The sequence below is a fragment of the Chiloscyllium plagiosum genome, chromosome 23 (assembly GCF_004010195.1).
Source record: "Chiloscyllium plagiosum isolate BGI_BamShark_2017 chromosome 23, ASM401019v2, whole genome shotgun sequence".
Taxonomy (NCBI): domain Eukaryota; kingdom Metazoa; phylum Chordata; class Chondrichthyes; order Orectolobiformes; family Hemiscylliidae; genus Chiloscyllium; species Chiloscyllium plagiosum.
The window spans coordinates 54954335-54978624 of record NC_057732.1 but is presented as its reverse complement, the minus strand read 5'-3'; the positions used below and the strand labels follow the sequence as shown (position 1 = coordinate 54978624).

Genomic DNA, 24290 nt, shown 5'->3' with positions numbered 1-24290 from the left:
GGATTCTCTAAAGGTAAACGTGCAGGTTGAGTCCGTGATTAAGAAAGCGAATGCAGTGTTGTCAATTATCTCAAGAGGGTTGGAATATGTTGTGCTACTGTTGTGCTACTGAGACTTTATAAAGCTCTGGTTAGGCCCCATTTGGAGTATTGTGTCCAGTTTTGGTCCCCACACCTCAGGAAGGACATACTGGTACTGGAGCGTGTCCAGCGGAGATTCACACAGATGATTCCTGGAATGGTAGGTCTAACATATGAGGAACGGCTGAGGATCCTGGGATTGTATTCATTGGAGTTTAGAAGATTAAGGGGAGATCTAATAGAAACTTACAAGATAATACATGGCTTGGAGAGGGTGGACGCTAGGAAATTGTTTCCGTTAGGCAAGGAGACTAGGACCCATGGACACAGCCTTAGAATTAGAGGGGGTAAATTCAGAACAGAAAAGCAAAGACATTTCTTCAGCCAGAGAGTGGTGGGCATGTGGAATTCATTGCCGCAGAGTGCAGTGGAGGCTGGGACGCTAAATGTCTTCAAGGCAGAGATTGATAAATTCTTGATGTCACAAGGAATTAAGGGCTATGGGGAGAATGCGGGTAAGTGGATTGAAATACCCATCAGCCATGATTGAATGGCGGAGTGGACTCGATGGGCCGAATGGCCTTACTTCCGCTCCTATGTCTCATGGTCTTATGGTCTTAGGTTGGAAAGGCTGGGGCCGCTCTCCTTGCAGGAGATGTGATCGGGGAACATCATATAGATATGTGCAAGATCATGACATGTTGAAGTAAGCTAGGCAAGGAAAATCTCTTCCAAGTGGTTGATTTTACAAGGACCAGAGGACACAGATTTCAAATTTTGAGCAAAGTATGCAGGGAAAGTGTGAGTAAGAACATTTTTTAACAGCGAATGGTAAAGGCCTGGATTGTTTTGCCCTTGAGGCTGGTGGATATTGAAAGAATCAATGATTTCCAGAGGTAACTGGATGAGCAATGTGCAAAATAAAGTTACAGGCTGATGAGGATTGGGCAGGGGAGTGGAACCGTCTGGATATATCCAAGGGATCGAGAATGACCTCGAGGGCCAAACAGTCTCCATCTGAAGTGTAAATTACCCCATGTCGTTATACCATTCACTTCACTGCAAAAGAAATATTAGTGCTGTTCATGGCTGTTTATGTTCAGATGAGTTTTACAGTGAACTATATAAAGTGGTCACTGTTGAAATGTAGGATTTGAAGCAGCCAATTTACATACAGCAAGTTCCCACAAGTAGTAATGTGATCACTGTCATAGAAACACAAAAACATAGAGAAGGGGTACAGGAGTAGGCCATTCGGCCTTTCGAGCCTGTGCCACCATTCAATATGATAATGGATGATCATGCAATCTCAGTATCCCATTCCACTTTCTCACCATACCCCTTGGTCCTTTTAGCCCCAAGAGCTTTGTCCAGCTCCCTCTTGAATATATCTAGTGAGCTGACCCCAGGAGTTCAGGTTTAAAACATTTAAAAGCTTTGTTGATGCAAAATGCTGTGCGGATATGCAGCAGTGACTCAAGTGTGCCAACCGAATAAGTGTGCCAAAGTCGAACCTCCAATGTACCAGCATTCATGATGGTCCAGTACCTATTTGATATGATCTCTGTGATAAATGGGAATGATCTCGAGCATAGCCCAAGGAAATTGATATTTTGTTTTTGGAATGGTAAAGAAATAAAATGAATTTAAATTCAGGCAAATAACCCGAGTGATGTTCTCTGACCTTTCTGATGTTTTTGTTCAGATCATCCAAGTTGAGTAGGAAGATGTGGTCCTTGGCTCCTACTAACAGTCTCCCTCGCTCCTCATCAAGCAACAGGGTCTGAAAATCTAAGCCTTCAGCCGAGCCGAGGAATTGGATGCAGCTGTTGGAGACCAGCAAATCTGAGAAAAGAACAAGAATGCTTCCATTATTGAAAATATTTCCAAATCCCTCCTTTGTTTCTTTGATGTGTGCAGTAGCACAACATGATCACAGCTGGTAGGTCTGCAGAGGTTCCACTTTTAGCAACTCCTTATTTGCAAATCTGAACAGATATGTTTTTCTGACAAGAATGAGAGCTGTTACAATCAGAAATTGTCACCCATTGTCCAATTTGAAAATACTCAATCCTGCTGTTGGTGTCTCATTGGAAAAAAAGACATTCACCTGTTGGCGGTTAGTTTTGTGGGCCAGCGTTTCTTGCCCAGAGGGCAGTTAAGAATCAATCACTTTGCTGTGAATCTGGAATCACATGTGGGCTACAGCAGGTAAGGATGGCAGTTTCCTTCCCTAAAGGAAATTAGTGAGCCAGATTTTCCCCCTCCCTCCTGACAATGATTTTACTGTCATCATTAGAGTCTGACTTGCAGACATTTATTGAGTGCCAATTCCACCATCAGCAGGATTCAAACTCCATCCTCAGAGCATTGCCTCAGTCTCCAGATGACTTGATCAATGGCAATTCCACTAAACCATCAGCACCTTTTGATAGGCTTGATGTCTTTACTTAATTTGGAAACAAATCTTTGTGCAGTGATGATACATGATATTTTTGATGCCATCAGTAATTCAGTCACTGACTGAGACACTATGAGGAGTAACTCACATCGGATTTACGATTGTTTTGGCCTTACCGTGATATTTCTCGTGGTCCTTCAAAGACCTGGTCGTGAAGCTATCTAATTCAGAGGAACCACCTGGAGTCGTGAAGGCTGGAGCTTCGAGAAGGTGCAGTGATACGGTGGTATTCTGTGTAAGACAGCCAGAGCCATTTCTCCGGCAGATGGGATGGGCTCACCATTTTGGATTATGTCGTAGACAAAACTAGCTTCTCTATATAACTCTCAAATCTAGAAAGAACATCTCCTTTATAGAGATGCTCGGATCTGACATTACATTACATTTTACATTACATTAGATTAGATTACATTACATTACATTACAGTGTGGAAACAGGCCCTTCGGCCCAACAAGTCCACACCGACCCGCCGAAGCGAAACCCACCCATACCCCATTTACCCATTACCTAACACTACGGGCAATTTAGCATGGCCAATTCACCTGACCCTGCACATCTTGGACTGTGGGAGTCAACCAGAGCTTCTCTATATAACTCTCAAATCTAGAAAGAACATCTCCTTTATAGAGATGCTCGGATCTGACGTTATTTGAAATGAACACTTTTTCAATTGTTGACTTTTTTTAATCAGTAAATCAATACTGAATGATGTCAAACCAAGTTATCAGTTCGTGGAATGTCTAACTTCTGACAGACTGCTGTTTCTCAATAATAAAAGGACAACAGAAGCTGTTACTTTCTCTCAATCAGTGGATACAGTGGATCGGAAGTTATGTCTGTCCCATTTAATCTCAGCTAATCAGAGCTGAATACACTGCAATGTTTTATCAACTGTTTTCCTTCAATGTAAAATGTCCCCTTTCCTAAAAAGACCATTTAAAAATTTCAGTGTGCTTCTTTATTATGTGTCCCCGCTACAGGAGACCTCACTGTTGTTTTTATTTCAATGCTGATTGACAGGTCCGAGTGGTCAGAGTCTCAGCAATTAGAATTACAGCCAATTGAAAGAAAAGCAGTGATTCCCTTCACTCGAAGGTTTAATGGGACTATTGTCCTGTATCTGACATGGGGATATCAGGTATTCAATATCAGCTCAGATAAGGTTAACCTATAGAGCAATGAGTACAATACCTGTTTCCTTTCCAAATGACAGTGGATGTAAGATTTCCTGTGTCTTGTTTAGACCCATCAATCAGTATTGCTAACCACTAAGTTGAAAGAACTTCAGTTAAAATTCATTTTCAACTATGATTCAAATCAGGAGTTATATATAACGTACCAGCATAATGTTTGGGATGCTGCACTGCTGTATTGCTGCATGCATTGGATTAGAATATTTGCTTCTTCCAAGTATCAACAATAAATATCTTCCTGCTCTGAGCAGATAGAGAACTTCCCCTCCTCAACAACGGCGTTCCTTTCCATTCGTTGTTTCTTTCCATTCTTGCCTTGCCACCTTACAGCCTTCAGCGGATTCCCTGCACTGCCCCCAATGCAGGGAGCTTGTGCTTAAAGGAGAACAACTGGAATTCTGAAAATGCCTTTCCTGACCCCACGATGCTCTCTAGTGTTTTACAGCTTTTAAAAACTCCTGTATGGGATATGGGCATCACTGGCAAGCCCTGCATTTGTTACTCATCTCAACTTGACTTGAATCAATTGGCACTCAAGCCAATTAAGAGTCGGCCATATTGCTGTGGGCCTGGAGTCACATGGAGACCAGACCAGGTGAGGATCATGATTTTGTTCCCTTATGGACATTAGTGAACTAGATGTTTTTTTTATATACCAATGTTGAGATTGGCTTTTCATTCCAGAATCTTTTCTTCTTTGACTTCAAATGTCACCACCTGCTATGGGTGCAAATCAAACCAATGTGGCAAAACATCAGTTTGGGCTTCTGGATCCAGTGACATTGCCACTACATCACTGAGTCCCCTCAATGAAGAATTTTTGAAGTCACTATTGTAATGTGGGAAACAATTAATTTGCACATACCCAGGGTCCGACAAACTAGAATGTGTTAAACATCAAATCTGTTTTATCATGGAAAAGACATTATGACATACTTGCATATACTGGCAGCAACATCCCACCTGAGCTAAATCAAAACTGAAAAAACTGTGGATGTTGTAACTTAGAGACAAAAATAGATGTGCTAGAAATGCTCAGTAGATCTGGCAGCAACTGTGGAGAGAAATCCGAGCTAACATTTTGTGGCGAGTGACCTTTCCTCTGTTCTGAAGTAGGATTACTCTACCTGAAACATTAACTTGATTTCTCACCACAGAAGCTGCCAGACATTGCTGAGCTTTTCCAGCAATTTCTATTTATGTCCCGTCTGAGCTGCTCTGAGGGTATCCACTCACTGATCAGTGTGCTGCTCTGATCCCAGCATTGATGGTCAGTTTTAGAAAGTCACTGCCACATACGTACCTCTGAGGTTCCCACACAAGAAAACAAACTGAGAGGGATCATGGACAGAAAGCTCCATGTATGAATGAACAGGGGCCCATTCTTTACACAACAAAATAATATATTTATGCACTGCACCAGTTTCTACTCATTGGAATAGGTGACAGCCTTGACCAAACTGTGTCAACGAGGCGTATTTAAAATTTAAACAAAATATGGCAGTTAACTGTCAATTTTCATTTAACTGGTGCATTCACCATGGCAAAGCCTCTGTTAAGGAGAGTGCAATTGCCAACTAATCTGCCATCTCATATGGTACAAATATTTGCTTTACCCTTGAATGTCTATTCATGCAAATGGTCCTGATGAGTGCAAAGTAAAACATTTCAACAAAGTGTGTCTTTTTCAGCAGGTTTTTTATGGCCAAATAAAGGTTTTTATGATGTTAGTTCAGAGACAACTATTGACCAGGACAATAAGAAGGAATTGCATAAATCTCATTTGAACCTGTGCTGTGATTTCTTGCATGTTCAGCTGAGTGGGCAGACAAGTCTCAGTTTGACATTTCTTGATGCAATAGTCCCCCTGACAAGATACTGGATTAGTGGTGCTAGAAGAGCATAGCAGTTCAGGCAGCATCCAAGGAGCTTCGAAATCAATGTTTCGGGCAAAAGCCCTTCATCAGGAATGGCTTTTGCCCGAAACGTCAATTTCGAAGCTCCTTCGATGCTGCCTGAACTGTTGTGCTCTTCCAGCACCACTCCAGAATCTTGTTTCCAGCATCTGCAGTCATTGTTTTTACCCCTGACAAGATAGCATTGCACTAGATGGTAGCGTGGGGTTTGATTTTTTGAGCTCAAGCCTCTGCAGTGATTGGAATGAGGCTAATCAGGTGGACCTCATAGAACATGAGTTCCCTAATTGGGGCTATTAACCTGGTCCAATCAGGGAGCCCTGGCTGACAGATACAAACAGGAGTGTCAGGGGTTCTGCTCACTCTCAGAGCCAGCTCTGAGTTAGTTGGGACAGTGTGATGTACTGTGCATGTGCAAATAAAGACAGGCTTGGTGACGGGATACTGGCCTCTGTGGAGTTATTTCAGAACTCATTTTCAAACACAAGACCTAAACTTTCCAACTGCAAAGCAAAATATATACTCACTACCTCGTTTCCCTCCAAAACCTCTGATAAAACTATTTCTGAAGGTTTTGAAGCTCAGTCAAACATTAGTTATGGCCTTAGCATCCCCAGGAAATGTCAATGAAGCTTACTGAAATTGAAAGAAGAATTGAGGACAAGAGTGTGCTAAGCTACACCAAATAACCTGTCAATGATGCATTCCAGTTTGGTTTTAAACAATACCTGATAGGTACAGCTACATTTCTTTAAGTTAAAACTTTTTAAGACTTAGTAACTAAAATAACTTCAGACCATGATTCAAAAATAGATCTCTGCACCATTTGAAAGTTTTTATAGCTCCTCCATTAATTCTCAGTTCCAACACAGCAGGTCGAGTCCATTGGAACACTGAAAACGAGGTCTGTTTGTACTCAGCGCGAGTTGTAAATGATTCCACGGAGTTCTACTCCTGTGTGAGTTATGTTTCTGTCTGGAGAAAATGGTCAGAAATCACACAACATCAGGTTACAGTCCAATAGGTTTGTTTGAAAACACACACTTCACTCTGAAAGCTTGCGATTTCAAATAAACCTGATGGACTATAACTTGTTGTCATGTGACTTCTGACGTTGTCCACCCCAGTCCAAAACCAGAACCTCTATAAATAAGAACAGGAGTGGGATAATACACCCAATTCACTTTTTAAAGACCCCAAGAGTATACTATTTTGCAATAATCCAGCCCATAATCTTTACTGAAAGAAAGTGTTTCCACTGTTTTCAGCTATAAGTACAGGACTGGGAGAGACGAGTCTCTACATTTTAGTCCATTCTTAACAGGAATCAATCGGAATCAAACAGCTCGGCTCTGTGTGACATCCTGCCTGAAAGCCTCAGTCTTATTATTCCAGACAATAACTGCACTCCTCTTTATTTAGTCAATATATGTTTAGAACCCTGCATTTCTAATATTTCATTACTTTAATTATTAGTCTATCGAAATCCAAGCACATGTATGTGCCAATCATATTATTATTACTGATATTGTAAAAAAAAGTCAAGATAATTAATAGCTTTGTAATTACAGTGAATTTAATATGCGAATGAAGTATTTGACATGTTGCCTGGGATGCATTTGCAAATGTTTAATTCCTTATATTTAATCCTTACAATTATATACACTGAAAGCCTGAGAATGATTTTGGAAGGGAAACAACAGGAAAAGTGCTGATCATTAACTACAAGGTATTTTAATTTTTAGGGTAGAGACAGTCACAGTGTGTGTACTGTAGGCTCCATGGTGCTAATTTTGAAGGGCAATTTGACATTAATTAAGAGCAATATCTTCAAGTTCTTCTTTGACCCATAAAAAATACAAACATTTGAATCAGCACATTGCCAAATAGTTGTTGAAGAGATGGCAGTTCAGAATTTTTTTACATAAAATTACCCAATGAAGTCATTAGGGTCTTTTTTAAGCTTTTGGTCACATCTGTCAAAACCTACTGCAGATTAACAACTGATCAAAGAACTTTGTCAGTAACAAAATTAAGTCAGATCCCAGGATGGTAACAGGCTTCCTGTTACATTTATCATTGACATCTGGAGTCATGGTCAGGGCTGTGGGCATCTTGCCTTCACCGATAATATCACCTTCAATCAATCTTCACTTTCTCCATACACTGATGCTATTGTACAAACAAAAAATGTAAAGCATTGAGCAAGACGGAACAATATTGAACAAGATGAATTTTTTTTCCCTGCTAACTCCGGGTGCTGGCTCGGTGCCCAGCTGAGAGCTACATTTGCAAATGGTGCCACGAAAATAAGAAAAAACAAACATTGTCACATTCAGTCGGCGTTTCAATTGAAATGAACCCTGGCTTCACATTTGTATTTATTTATAAGTGTTGCAGCACATTTCAGACATTGACACAGTAACATCTGAAGACCTGACACTTGCACAGCATTAGAAGGCATGACAACCTTTACAGCAGAGAGCTCAGCTACTTTTAATTTACTGAAGCGATCACCCTGTAAAACATGATCCCCAATGGGCAGGCAGTTACCTGAAACACTCTAGAAAGTTAGAGTCTTCAATTGGGAAATTCAGTTTGCAATCCCATTCTCAAAATTTACACAGACTCTGGCCACAGAGCAGTCACTGGAAATATTGGTTGGTCTGCTAAACGACAGAGGGAAACGATTTTGCCCACTGTCTGGTGTGCTGAGTAGGAATCATGAAGAAACTCAGGGCTGGTCTGCCACATCACTCCATGGAACAACATGGATAGTTGTTGCTGGAGTTCAAAAGGGCATGGCATTTATTAAGCACAGCAGTCAGACAATGCAGACTGGATCTAGGTTGGAGAAAGAGGTAAATAAACAGAGCTGCTGTATAACAGTCATCTTTGAAAATCTCCTAGTGTTACCTCCTATAAGGACTGAATACAAATGGCAAAAATCAGAGGAGAAAGGTCCAGTTTGATCATGCAGTTCTTCCGATAACACTTTGCTTAAAGAGGGTCAGTGGCTATTTGCAAAGGGAAATATTGCTTGAAGAAAGATGCCGCTCATGAAAAGAACAAAACAAAAATGACAAAATGCATTTCAAATGAACATTTTGTTTTTTTGTACAAGATTTGATTAACTTACACACAAAAATATCAGTTTATATTACAGTACTTACTAATGCAGAACAATTACTCTGATTAACAATTTTAAATATAAAAGCACTTTGAAATTTTAATTGCTCTTTTTGAATTTTCTGGATAATTCTGACAGTGGATTTTTGAACTGGCTCAGATGGAGGTGACAGCATCAGGGAAGGGTCAACTTCAAATTGCTCCAAATCTGACTTCATCCAATACAAGTGATGCGTGAATGAAGAGGCAGCTCTTTCATGGGAAGTTTGAACACTTAATTGTTCAGTGCTTGCCTGAATGCAGCAGAAATAAATGCTAATTAGTCCACAAGCCCCAAGAGTAATATTATTTAACAGTAACAGTTACCTGATCAGATGTCTACAAACCCAGCTTGACGTTTAACTTTTATTTGCCTTGTGCTACCAATTACATCAAAACAACAAGACAATAGATAAACTAACTTGTGTAGTGGTTTGGAAACAGCTGGCTTATTGACCTTTACAATTCTGAGTATTAGAGATGAAAAGGAAACTTGAACAAGATACTGCCATAGTACACAAAAGGGGCTGGAAATGATAGTATCCTTTGGGCTGTGTGCCACTGTGCTTTACAAAGAATGGATGTTATAAATCAAAACAATTCAGAGTGGAACATGGCACATCCATAAAAAATTACACCCTTTCTGTATTTTTCCATTTTAAATATTTAGCCCTTGGTCTACATACCTGACTTGGAATGTATTTTGCAAGCATTATGTTTACTACTATCATATTGAGTTGAATTTTCTGGCAAATTCAGTGATTTTCAAAATTTAGAGAAAAAAGGTTTGAATATTTGAGAAATTCAAGTAAGTGATGGGGCAATGGCTTAAAGCTACTGAGAATGGAGAACACATGGTAAGGCAGACCGAGAGCTGAGCAGGATCAAGGGGAAATGATTCGTGATCTGATTAATATGAATTTAAGGATCTTCTCTAAGTAGTAGGCCACCATAATATTTCACACGTTCACAGGTACTAATTAACCATAGTGACAGTTTTGACGGATGAAAACATAAAACCATGCCATATAATTCATTTAATGTTTTCTATATAAATATAGATTGGGAAATAAGGTGTGGATTCATTGAGGACAGTGCTCACAGTTTGGTTACTATGGCAACAAGGTAGGAAACAACAACGGATAGTCGAACCACCCTTACGAAAAGCAATAGATGAGGCTGAGTAGTAATTTCAAAATTGTGATTGAGAAATATTTGCCAGACAATGGCAGAAAGGATCTGTAGCAAAATGGTAATTAGAATTAGGATACACACCAGCCAACGAATAGCAGACAAGGTGAAGGAGCTGAAAGGCCTACTCTAGTTGCTATAACTCTAACAGCTCCAGACAGTCCGAGGGTTATGAAAAGTAAAGGTGAGTTAGTTATTAGTACTGATTTTAGTGCATACATTTCAAAGCATTTAACCACTAGAGGTACAAATTTGTAGCAAAATTGAAATATTTACAGACCAGAAGCCCCATCATGTATGTGCGAGCTGAGATAGAAGAGTCCGGTCTAATCCCAGATACCTGTGCTTGCTCTCCTGCCCCTGTTCTGATACCTCCAGTTCATTTCTTAGAGCTTTCTAAAAGCAATGAAGCTTCCTGTCTCTCCCTCTCTTTCAGGTGGTGAGTTTCCAAATACTCTCCTTTAATCATTCTATCAATTACTTTGAATCCACATCTTGCTTATTGATCTATCTGCTGAAATAGATTTGTCATATATCATTCCATCAAAGCCTTTCAGAATTTTATACATCCCAAATAAATGACCTCTCAGCTTCCTCTACTCTTTCATCAAAGCTGAAATTCCCCATTGTGTACTTTTTAAAAATTCAACTCAAATTAAATAATTCATTGTTATAAGACCAAATAACTCCATTAGTTCTCTCCATCTTGAGACAGGTCTTACCCAAAACATTAATCATCTCCTTCCCATTCACATTGTGTGGAGGTGCCAGTGTTGGACCAGGGTGGACAAAGTCAGAAATCACATGACACCAGGCTATAGTCCAAAAGGTTTATTTGAAACTGCAAGCTTTCAGAGCGTAACACCTGACGAAGGGGGAATTCAAGCTCACATTCCTGAAATGTATTGCTCTTTTCCATCATCACCTGTCTGACTGACCACTGATGTAACTGCGGCTATAAGAATGAAGCTACACAGATTATGCATCCTTAGACACCGAGCCATGTTAGAAATCTGTCTAATGGAGTGCTACTCTTCCCTTAGCAGCCAGTGCAGCATAACATCCTGCCACTGTTCAGGACTGACTGTGGCCCACACCTTGGACTGTACTAATATGGAACCGCTGGCTCTAAATATCTCAAGTGCCTGACTGGCAGTGTCCAAGCCCCTGGCCTGAGACCAGGCACTGTTTTTGACTGATTGTGGTGGGACCCCTGACTGATGACAATCCCCTTGATTTGACTGACAACTATTCCCTTAGACCTTGAGACATGACCACCTGCTTGAAGCACATTCAGTGCGGTCTCCTGGGAAAGGTGCTGGCACACAGTGTAGATACGAGATGTAGGTACCACAGTGCTGACAGCACTGGTAACCATGACAAACTGCTTAACTTTGTCTTTGCCTAAAAGGCATGACAAGACAGAAAGATAATTGAGCCCGCAAGATTGGATTAAGGCAGCAAGGTGCCAACAGAGAGAGCAGAGATGTCAGTAATCCAAGTTAATGCAAAGGGAGTGTGTGCTGAGACAGCCAGCTAAGGACCTGGAGGTGAGGCCAGCTCTAACCCATAAGATGGGTGTATGTCTCTGTAAATGCAGCCTGGTAGCAGCATAGCAGTGTAGAGGGTCAATGTGCTCCAAAGTGCAGCATTGAAATGGAGACCTATATACCAAGTGACTCAGTGTGTCATGATATGGTGAGGATGGTACATGTCCAAAGCCAGCCTTTGAGGACAGGGGTAACAGGAGCTCACTGCCCATGGAGTGTGCCCAGAGGTGTTGGGAACTATTACCCAAGATGGAGACCAGAGGAACAAGTGTTGAGTTGGAGGCACTTTTGTGTCAGGAATTCTTGGTGTCTGGTATCTTTCCATCACTGGGACATCAACAAAACCATATAAATCCGACAGTAATGCAGGAGGTTAGGCTTCTCACCACTCACCAGAAAGATTCTCAACTCACCAGTTGAACCTTGGATCCAAAACCAGACCATTTCCTCTCAATGTCAAGAGTCTCATTTTTCCACTTTCACCATATTTTTCCCAACTGACTTGCCATTACCCACATCATTCAGGATTTGAGAAGATCTAGTGCAAACACAACAAAATATTGGCCAAATGGTTGAAGTTGCATTGGCAACCCACCAATAAAAATGGTTCGTTCACCATTGACTGGCCAACTCAATATAAACATGTCTGATTTTCCTGTTTGCATTTCAGTAAATTCAATATAGGAAGAGACTTTTCTGAGTGTTTTAATTCAAATATCTGTGCAGAAAAACTAAAATATTGATTTTGAATTTATACTTTAGTCAAACTTGAGGAAATATACCCAGTATTAATGGGGATGTGGTGGGATAATGGTTATATCACAGGACTGTTAACCCAGAGGCCGATGTTAATGCTCTGGGAACACAGGCTTGAATTTCAATATAGCAGATGGTGAAATCTGAATTCAATTAATAAATTACAATCTAGTCTAATGGTGGCCATAATACTACTGTCTCTTGTTAAAAGCCATCTGGTTCACTAATACTCTTGAGGGAAGGAAATCTGCCATCTTTGTCTGATCTGGCCCATGTAACTCCACACCCATAGCGATGTAGTTGACCCTTAATTTCCTTAAGAGATGGCCCATGAAAGTCACTCAGACAATTAGGGATGGAGTAAAAATGGGGGCCTCATCAGTGACACCCAGAGTCCACGGAAGAAGAAAGGAAAAGATGTCCTGAGGAAGGATTAGCAGAAATGAATCACAAGGTAAAACCTGTCTACATTGCCCAAATGGGAGAAAGTGAGCACTGCAGGAGATCAGAGGCAAAGAGTGTGGTGCTGGAAAAGCACAGCCGGTCAGGCAGCATCTGAAGAATAGGAAAATCGATGTTTTGACCATAAGCTCTTCATCAGGAATTGATCAAATGCCAAATCAAAATGTCTCAAGTGCTTCACACTGTGATCTACCCACATAAAAGTGCATGTTATACAAAGTGACTGGTTATGCAGATAAACAGGATGGTCATTTGAATAAGCAAAGTCTTCCAAGCAACACCAAGTCAGTCAGGACTAATATTGAAATGTTACACAATAGCATGAAGATTTTACATCATTATCTTTAGACGCATTGCTCCTGGCTGGATATCTACCTGCTCTTCCCTGTTCAAGGTAGTGACTTCCACTGACACCAACCGTTCTCTGCAAAGCCATGTCCATTGACTGTCAGCATGTTACTGAACAATGAGAGAGAATATTTTTACTGTTGTTAGTGAAGCACAACACACACTCAAGGAACAAGAGGTGCATTACAGCCTCCAAGACTCAACATTGAACTCCATACTGTTTGAGCCTGAGCACTTGCAAATCACATTCCCCACACTCCCTACATCTTATTTGTATGTTATTGTCTTTGCTCCAAGCAGAGAGGGCCTGTTCTCTCCCTTTCTCACCTTATTTTACTTCTCTATTTTTCTTACACTATAACTAACAACTCATTTGTCTTTTGCACTGGGTCTCCATGCCATCTATTCCTCTCGCTCCTCATCTGCTTCTGTTAAAAGTAGAGAGACAACTATTTTCCAAGCCCTTTCAGTTCTGAAGAAGAGTCATGTTGGAACTCAAAATGTTTTCTCTCTCTACAGATGCTGCCAGACCTGCTGAGTTTCTCCAGCATTGTGTGGATTTGTTTCAGATTTGCAGCATCTGTAATATGTTGTTTCAATCTGAGCTTGTGTCTTGCTGTTGATTGACTGCATCTGCTTCATTGATAGGGGAACTTGATTCAAAAGAATGAACAAGGAATAATGTGAGCATCATCAACATGAAGTGCTGAAAGAGTTAACACATTCATCTCACTCAGATTAATTTTTTCAGGAATATCCTGAGAAGAATGAACAGGAAAGTTAAAGTTACAATTACAGTTCCTCAATTCCATGAACCATGACTAGTCTGCATTGAAAGATTAATCCACTAAAGTCACTTGGGTCCAAAGGGACATTTGATTTCCTGTTTAAGTTGTAATTAAGCTAACCACTGCTAAGCACATAGTTACAGGCAGGCAACAGTTTGCAGTCACAAACCAAACAACTAGTTTATTTACTTGCTGGAAATTTATAAACACCAACACTTCCACGATCAGTACAAGTCAATAGCATTGTCCATGTGTCTTTCTGAGGACTAGAAGGAGCTTAAATTGTTATAATAAAATTCGAACTAAAAGCTCCTAAATCCCAAAATGCAGCTAATTTCTAATGGACAAAAGCCAAATATTGTTGTTCCCCCGCAATAGCTCAGATTTCTGCAAATTAAAACCATTGATCCTGGGGAAATGTCTTTAACCTTTAGCGCACCTTAAAGAAATAATTAATCACAGTCTATTTAAACTTTTTCTTTCCACAACTAAGATTTGTAATAATGTTGTGAAAATATTAAAATGAGCATTACAATACATAAATTTGTATTTTGATAAATAGGCAATTAGGGTGCACAGTGCTTATTCCAAGGCTACTGTGATTTCTCTCATCTAAACATTAATGGAGATTGATTGATGTGGACAATGTATGAACCAATGTTCCAGTCAAGGTGATCCATTGTCACTTCAATCAGGTTTGAATGCTAACTTTGTGCATTAGAGCACTCAGATACATTTAACAAACTGGTGGCTTTTTCCATAGTTTAATTGTAGTTGTATCCAACATTGGGATCAGAATAGATGTCAGTAAAAACCAGACAAGGAGGTAACAGCAGAGGCTAACAGACATGTTGGGTCAAATGGCCAGTTTCTGCTCTATATATTCTTTGTTGACTGACAGGGTGAAAAATATTAAGATATGAATGGAATGTCGGTATTTGTCTCAAGGGGCTGGAAGAGAAAGGGGAAAGTTATGTTGCAGTTGATCTGAAACCATAGTGAGACATCAGTTTGCAAACTGCACTCACTTCTGCACACTGTACCTTAGAAACAGCATATTGGTCTTGATGAGGCTGCAACACAGATTCACTAGGCCAAAAAGATTCAATTATATCAATAGGTTGCATAGACTCGGAGTATGAAAGATTAAGAGGTGATCAAGATGCTTCAAGATGGTGATGAGAGAAAAAAAAAATAATTTGACTGGTGGGCAGGAGTTCAGAAGGAAAATGGCATTGCTTTGAAATTGGAGCCAGGCCATTCGGGGATGTATCAGGAAGAACTTCTTCGTACAATGGCTAGTGGAAATTTGTAACTCCCTCCCCCTCAGCCCATTTTATCTGACCCAGTTTTCAAAGCTGCATTTCTCCACCTCCCACTTGTTCACTTTTGTATATTTTTCTTTCAAAATATCTGGGCTGCTTCCTTTTGAAATGCTGTTACGGGATTTTCCCCTGTTTTAGGAGGAAGCTTTCACATCCTCACAAACTCCCCATGAACAAAAGATCCAAACCTTTCAAATTACTTGCCATGGAGGGATTGGGAGGGTTTGATATGGATTGTGAAATTACTAATCTATTATTGTTGCATATGTTTAACATTTAACTATAAAAATATCCCCCCATTGCAACTGCAAATGTGCTATTAGAATGTTCAATGATCTGCAAAATCTCTATCTTTACAAATCTGCAAAAGAACGGGTAGTTTTACTGAATTCCAATAATAGACTGAGACAATTTAACAGAAATCAGCAACAGAACATTACCCATGATATAGAACTACTTGTAGTGAGAAGGTGTTAGTTGAAATGGTCCAGATTGTAAAGCCAACACTTTGTGATTGTGAATTACTATAGAATTAGAAAAATGAGGTGTTCTATTGGTACAGCAGGCTGGTATCTATGCTCTGTGGCACACAGCAACAGAGATTGCCTTCACTCTGGAATGTCAACATGCACAAGGCAGGAGGAAAAAATCAAAAGGAAAGTCATAGTCAATTTTTCCTTCATAATTCCAAGGATAAGCAGCAGCACAGCCCTGAAAGCAGTTCTGCCAATCAACCTCTCAGTTGGAAATAATGTGTAACAAAAGTCTCAGAACCAAAATAAACACAAAGTAAGTATGCAGTGCAGGCACAAGTTCTTGTTTCACTGATGCTTCTTCTTACAATATTATTTCAGGACAGGGAAACTTAATAGTCTCAGAGCAGGACAATATTTAATAAGACACTGCATGAGCACCTTTGCAAAATAAGAGAAAATAAGTTACAAGTTGGTACAATTGAAAATGGAGGATCACCATTGGCAGATACCCACAAAATCAGGTCCTACAAAAACAGCATCCAAATTCTGAAAATAAATTTGCAAAATTCATTTTAGTTGTTCTATAGGAGCATGAACCTCTTAACATTAAAAACAAATTAAATAACTGTGGATGCAAAAAATCTAAAACAAAAACAGAAATTGCTGAAGAAACTCAACAGGTCTGGCAACATCTATGAGAAGAGAGCAGAGTTAATATTTTGTGTTCAATGATGTTTCTTCAGAATATTATTTGAGATGAATAGTTCAGTCTCTCTATGAACACAGTCTTGCAAGGGATGTCATAAAAATGCATACGTATTCAAAGAACATGCACAGACTGAACACTTCAACAGTCTCTTAACTACCTCCCAAATGCCTTGACTTTCACTGAATTCTTTAAGCACCAGTCATGGTGGAATATTGGTGAATGTGGTACCTATGTTGTACACATCAAACTGTAAAGATGAGCCAGGTTTAGGCGAGTAATGTTAGTTGAGCAAAGAGCAAAGAACAATTATTATTCTGGAGGAAGAACCTCCTCTTCTTTGAGAAATGGCACAGAATTGGAACCATCAGCAGCAGTAACTCACACATGATTAAACGTTGTCTCTAAAGAATGGAACCTGTGACAATGAGAAGCTCCCTCACTACAGTATTTACATTTAAACACTACTACAGGCTCAAATCTTGCAGGTTAAATGTTCAACCTCTTATAAGGAGTAGGCCAGTCAGCCTCTTTATATCCATTCAAGGAACGTGGATGTCACTGGTTGGACCCACGTCCCTGTTGCCCTTGAGAAGGTGGGGATGAGCTGCCTTCTTAAACTGCTGCAGTCCATGCGCTGTGAGTTTACCCACAATGCCCTTAGGGAGGCAATTCCAGGATTTTGACCCAGCGACTACTGAAGAAACGGTGATATATTTCCAAGTCAAGATAGTGAGTGGCTTGGAGGGGAACTTGAAGGCAGTCGTGTTCTCAAATATCTGCTGCCCTTGTCCTTCTAGATGAAAATGATTGCCAGTTTAGAAGGTGATGATAAAGGTACCTTGGTGAATTTCTGCAGTGGATCTTGTGCCTTGCAGATAGTGGACAGCCTTGGGGGAGTCCAGAAATGAGTTACTCGCTGCTGCATTCCTAGCCTCTGACCTGCGCTAGTAGCCACTGCATTTTTTTGGCTAGTCCAGTTCAGTTTATGTTCAACAGTAAACCCTAGATGTTTGTAAAGGGGAATCAGTGGTGGCAATGCCATTTAATGTTAAGGAGTGATGGTTAGAAGCTCTCTTTTTGGAGATGGTCATTGTCTGATATTTGTGTGGGACTCATGTTACTTCCAGTTGTCAGCTCAAGCCTGGATACTGTCCAGGTCTTGTTGCTTCAGTATCTGAAGATTCACAATCATCAGTGAACATTCTGACCTATGATAGAGGCAAGGTCACTGATGGAGCAGCTGAAGATGGTTTAACTCAAGGACATTGCTCTGAAGAACTCTTGCAAAGATGCAGGACTAAGATATTTTTTATTCAGTCATGGAATGCAGGCATCACTGGCTAGGCCAGCATTTATTTCCATTGCAGAGGGCAGTTAAAAGTTAACTACACTGTTGTGGGTCTGGAGTCACATGTAGGTCAGACGAGGAAAGGGTGGCAGTTTCCTTCCCTAAAACGCATGTGTGAGCCAGATGATTGAGATCTAACCACCACAGACACTTTCGGTTGTGCTGGGTATGATTCCAATCAGCAGAAGGTTTCCCCCTGATTCTCATGATGTTAAGGCTCCTTGACACTGCACTCAGTCAATTACGGCCTGTTTGTCCTGGGTAGCCACTGCTACCTCACCTCTGTAGGTGACAACTGGAAGTAACATGGGTCCCACACAAATATCAGACAATGACCATCTCCAAAAAGAGAGCTTCTAACCATCTGTAATTGAGCCTGTGTTGCCATTTTATAAGAACACAGCTAATCTCAAATTCACTGTTTTGTCTGTACTGGTTACCCTTTACCGCCTTTTAGACATGAATCTATCCACCTCGATTAAAAATATTCAGGGCCCCCACTTAAATCAGTCTCTGGAGAAGAGTCTTGACCCTGAGAAAATGTTCCTCATCTCCATCTTGAATGAGAAAGCCCTTCAAAGAAGGGATCAAGAGTACTCAGAACTAGTGTATTCCACAAAACAATTGATGTAAATCACTGATGACTTAAGCTGTGATCTAAGGTTTGAATTGATTCATAGTACAGCTGCCTTGTAGGACTATACTGGTATTGCAAAAACTTAAAAACAGAATTCCATGCAAAGTGCACACAGAAACCGAAGTCGGTCACTCACTCTGTCGGTCATGGTCGATCACCGACTCCACACCACCGTCCCCACTGTTTTCAATCATCACTCATCTCCAAAAACCTATCGATTTCCAACTTGAACCTGCTCAACGACTGAGCTTCGACAGCCTCTCGGGTAGAGAATTCCAAAGATTCACCATTCACTGAGTCAAGAAATTCTTCTACGTTTCAGATTCAAATATCCTGCCCTTTACTCTGGTACTGTATCGCTGTGTTTTTCACTCATTAGTCAGGGAAACATCTAAACTCTATCCATGCTGTCATGTCCTATGAGATTTTTCCAAGTTTCAATAAGATCGTCTCTCATGCTTCTAAATGTTTCGAACACAGATACAGACAGTTCATTCTCTCCTGGTAAGACAATCACTAAAATTAGTCTGGGGAACAGTGCAGGAGACTGGGCCTGGACACAATACTCTGGGTGTGGTCTCACCAAAGCTCTACACAACCGCAGCAAGACACCTGATCATGCAACATGCCTTCACATATAAAAAAGACTAGATACTGGTCACCTGCACTAAAACAATGATATTCTAACCAGAAATCCACTGCAGTAGTTTTGGATCCCACGTTAAATTGTACACAGGTAGAGTTAATGGTCTGAAGGTACAGTTTATCGGAAAGAAGCAATTGTTTGAGAACTTGTCATATCATATAGAGGCCTCATGAGAAATAGTAAATAAAAAATATTTTGTCATGAGAACTGATTCGAGAATATTCAGACTAATTTGGAGCATGTAATTCATCAAGATAGAAGGCTTAAACTTTGGTCTCCAATTGCCCGTGGAAATTCCACTCCCCTTGTTCCACAAGGAAAGTTGATGCAAGATAAGATTCCTGTCTTTATTAGCAGAAATAAACAATAGCCAGAATTTTAAAATTATCTGAGCGAGTCAAACCAGAACTCAGACTAAAACATAATGAAATTATGATCATAAAATCTTGAAGTGATGCTGCTACATACCCAAATGATTAAATTTGTCTGCTGTATTTGAGACTGACCATTTTCCTTATTTAATCAAAGCAAACCCATGTGAATTCAGCACAGGGTCTGGTATATCTACTTTTTCATGTCACGCTCTCACTTTCTGATGAGATGGCATGGCCTGACCACAGTCCCTGCAGACCACACCCCTTCAGCCCCACGCTCTCCCGCAGATTTTCATAACCCCATTCCCACACCACAAACCACAGGCCAATTCTTCAACCAATTCACTGCTTAAACTCTATGGCCGTCTTAGATGCGTAAGTCCACTTTCTCACTCCCCCTCTTCAGAGCCTGGGGCTATTTACAGCAAAGACATAGCAATAAGGTTAGACAGATTTCTCAGGCTAACTCGATGATAGATCCCAAAAAATGGGACACACCAGTTGAAGGGAAAAACATATTCACTGAATTAAAGATGGAAATGAATGATTTGACTACAGAGCAATGTTGACTGAACACTACAATTGTGAACTTATCACTGCAGTTGAATTTCGATGATTGAGTGAAATTTTGTGTTGATGGGGCTCTCCTTGTTATTTAGTGAACTGATGTGAAATCCAAGCTGCTTTATTCTGACATGATTACCAGGCGGTGAAGCACTTACCTGGACAGCACTGATTGGATTCACCCGCTAGATCAATTCCAGGAGACAGGGAGCTGCTGTTGGCAATGAGAGAGTGACAGCCACACAAAATCTTCATTAGATTTCTAGAAGGGAGTAACAGGGCAGGTTGGGGGTTACAAAGATGAAACAGAATGCAAAAGCTAGGGGTCATAAGTTCAAGCAAAGCAGCAGAAGCACAAGAGGAGACGTGAGGAGACTTTCTTTAATGCAGTGTGGTGGGTGCCTGGAATTCACTGCATTGTTTGGTGGTGGAGGCGGAGACCTACATGCTTTTAAAAACTCCCTGGGTCTGCACTTTCAGTGCTGTAAGCAGCAGGGCTATGGGCTGTGTGCAGCAAAATGGGATTAGAAAAGGCATCTAGGTGTCTTTGGGTCAGCATGGACAAGGTGGGCCAAACTGCCCCTTCTGTGCTGCATCATTTCTATGGTGTGTTGGACAGCAAGATCTAAATCTGGGGAAGACAGAGGGTGACATTTCAATTCAATTTTTAAAAATCTGTAATACAAAGCTAGCTTAATATTGACCATGTAGCTATTGCTGATGGGGTTTTTTTTGGAACAATCTAGTTCATTGATGTCCTTTAAAGAAGGAAATCTGCAATCCATACCTGGTCTGCCCCACATGTGACTCCAGAATCAGCATTGTGGTTGACTCTTAACAGCCCTCTGGGCAATTAGGGATGGGCAATAAATGCTGGCCTAGACAATGACACCCGTATCCTGTTAATGAATGTTTTAAAAAAAAACTACCTTCCCAATGCTAGTTTCCTGAAACTGCTCCTCATGAGCTGATCACAACATAACTCGGATGTGCCAGTGTTGGACTGGGATGGACAAAGTTAAAAATTGCACAACACCAGGTTATAGTCCAACAGGTTTATTTAGAAGCACTCGCATTCAGAGCAGTGCTCCGAAAGCTAGTGCTTCCACATAAACCTGTCAGACTATAACCTGGTGTTGTGTGACTTTTAACTTTGATCACAACATTGACAGATTCAGTTTGACAGCTTTTGGAAGACATTGAAAACTCCTGTGAATCATGTTTAATCTTTGAAGTAGCAATAAAGCTGGTGGGAAGAGGGTCAATTGGATTTCAACATCTTTAAGCACTTTCTCATCACTGGTGGGTGAGGTTCCTATATTTCCAAATAAACCTGCACCAAGGATGTGCAGGTCAGCTGCATTGGCCATGCTAAATTGCCATAGTGTTAGGTGCATTAATCAGAGAGAAATGGGTCTGGGTGGGTTACTCTTCAGAGGGTCAGTGTGGACTGGTTGGGCTGAAGGGCCTGTTTCCATACTGTAGGGAATCTAATCTAATTCAACCATTCTCGAAAAGGGACTGACTATGCTTTACAGAGAAAGGCACAAGATTCACCTCAAACATCTCAAGTAAATCTGCACTTACCCATTACGCTGCTCAAGAGACAAAAACTTTTTAGCAAACTGAATGTGAATGTAATTTGCATGAAGCCAGTGATGCAGGATTCCTGATCATGTGTTTAGCTTGAGCTGTGTGCTATAATATAGAATGGAATATTTTGCCATTATGGCTTGTGACAAGCATTAACTGTGTTACAGTAACACAATAGATAGAAATAGAACATTCCAATCTACTGCCCAAACTGTTATACTAACAGAACACCATCCTTGATCAGTGTAGGATCTTAAATCAACATCATCTTGCATTATTATAGCACCATTAAAGTGACAAAATATTGACACGAGCCTCACAATAGAAACAGGGTCCTGGTCAAAAGGAGAGGTTTAAGTAGTGCCTTTAAAAAGGAGAGGGGCACAGAGAGGTTGAGAGGTTTAAGGAATGAGTCCAATTCAAGTTGATGTCACTGCCACCCTAGATCCACATGAAGCAATGACTGAGGGAACACAGTAAAATCGGAGGATTGGATGAGGCCGTGGACAGATTAATAAACAAAACTAGGAGCCAATGTAGTTGACTGATGCTGTTTGCTGTTTGGATGTGAATGAGGAAAAGGCAGGTGCATTACTGATGGTATTTTTCATTGATGCAAGCTTAAAATAATCATATCACTTTTCTCTCTCATTTTTTTTTAAGTAGCGGCATTTCCTGGAATAGGTGACAATGCCAGAGTTATAATCCCAGCAGACCTTCATAAATGCCCATCCTTACCACGACCAAGGGTTTGAGTGATTATAGGTTACTTTGATATGAGAGAATCTCTCACACAATAAAACAGATAAAGTCAATTCAAAAGATGATGCTTTCCCTCTCACCTCTGCCACTTTGATTTCTGCAGTCTGGGTTTAATTGTGTTATCTTTCATCACATGCAACAACACTATTGATTGATGTGGACATTTTCTTATAGGACAGATGATTCCTGACAACTTAATCTCTACCTAAAGTATTTTCTAACTATTCAGATTGGAAACTGGACTGTTCACAGCCCCATGACTGAACCTTTACTGACCCCTGGTCAACAACAGTGTTTCCAATTGTTCAAAATGGTTTTTTGGTTCCCACAGTTGAAGACTTCATACCGTTTTACCTTACAATAGCAAAAGGGCAATAGTCTGAGAAGGCAGAAAGTAGAACGCTAGATAAATCAGCTACTATTGATTATCTATTTGCTAATGCCTTTAGGGACACAGCAGGTAGCCTGGTTTGGCCACAATCACAAACAAAGCCAAATACTGAATTCTTTACTTAATGGTACATCCCAATGAATGCCTGGGACATTTATTTGTACTTATTAGAATTCCATCAATGAATATGCCATACAACTAAAGCATCTTGGGCATACAGAGCCTGCCAATTTTGTGAGAATCTTCCAATATAAGATTTTCTCTGTCAATCGATTTGATCTGGTCTTTTGTGGTGAACACCACCATTTTAAGTTAAAGAACACAACCCCCCATGAACCCTGCATATTCCAAGACAAAGACATCAATCTTTGATTGTTTCTTTTTTGACAGACACTGCCTCACAAGGACTCTTTAAGATTTTCATGCTAACGGACTTAACAGCTCAATCACTTCGCAGAAAACCAGTGGGCAATTGACATCTGAATGTAATGTTACAGATTCCTAGCTGCCTTATCAGAAGATCGAAGTTAACTGTCAATATAAAAAAAATTACCATACAGTCTTTATTTTCACAAATGTACAGTCAAATTTTATATTTTGTTTAAAATTTTGTAAAATTTGCTTTTACAGTGAGTAAAGCACAATGAAGCACGACAACACTTAAACCATAAATTACTCAACCAGATTTCAAACTCTATTGCAAAATTACTTCAATACAACAGTGCAAACTTTCACATGGGTTATGTGATGTCGTTGTTTCACGATGTGAAACACCTTTGGCACCCTAACCCTAACTGTATTGCATTAACGAAAATTCTGACGAGCGTACAGAATTTTGTACAAAACAGATACTTAGAGACTGGAATCTTAGAAATTAGGAGTAGGATTAGATCTTTTGAGGCTGCTCTGCTATTGAACATGATAATGGCTGATCCTCTATTTCAATGCTATATTCCAACCCTCTCACTCGAATTTGATGAGGATGGGGGTTGGGGATGTGGTGTTTGGGCTTTCCTCAGCCTACATAGAAAGGACAGATGGAGCTGGTGTTGAGGGACCAAGTGAGATTCTCCACCAGGTGGACGCCAAGAAATTTGGTGCGCTTTATGATCTCCAAGGGGAAACCGTCAATGTCCAGCAGACAGTGATCGCTCCACACCCTCCTGAAGTCAACAACCATCTCTTCCATCTTATCCACATTCAGAGACAGACTATTAGCTCTGCACCAGTCCGTTAGCTGCTGCATCTCCACCCTGTATGCTGACTAGTCATTCGTGATGAGACCCACCAACAGTTGTATCAGCAACGAACTTGACAATGTGATTCGAGGTGTACATCACTGCACACTCATGGGTCAACAGGGTGAACAGCAATGGACTGAGCACATAGCCCTGGGGGATCCCCGTGCTCAGTGTGATGGTGTTGGAGATGCTGTTCCCAATCCGGACTATTTGAGGTCTCCCAGTCAGGAACTCCAGGATCCAGTCACAAAGGGAGGCATTTAGGTCCAGCAGACTCAGCTTTCCAGTCAGATGCTGAGGAAAGGTGTTA

At 40.6% G+C, this 24290-nt stretch overlaps 1 protein-coding gene across 7 annotated transcripts in view; it reads right to left on the bottom strand.

Moving 5' to 3' along the window:
* The window catches only part of sema3d (sema domain, immunoglobulin domain (Ig), short basic domain, secreted, (semaphorin) 3D), a 354002-nt gene that overhangs the window by 209781 nt on the left and 119931 nt on the right, over positions 1–24290 (bottom strand). For 5 of the 7 annotated variants that reach the window (XM_043714212.1, XM_043714213.1, XM_043714209.1 and 2 more), the window contains one exon: positions 1765–1925. In XM_043714212.1, the coding sequence (XP_043570147.1) occupies positions 1765–1925 (161 nt within the window). Of the gene's footprint in view, positions 1–1764; positions 1926–20151; positions 20256–24290 lie in introns of all 7 variants that reach the window. The other 2 variants (XM_043714208.1, XM_043714207.1) reach the window with 1 other exon arrangement.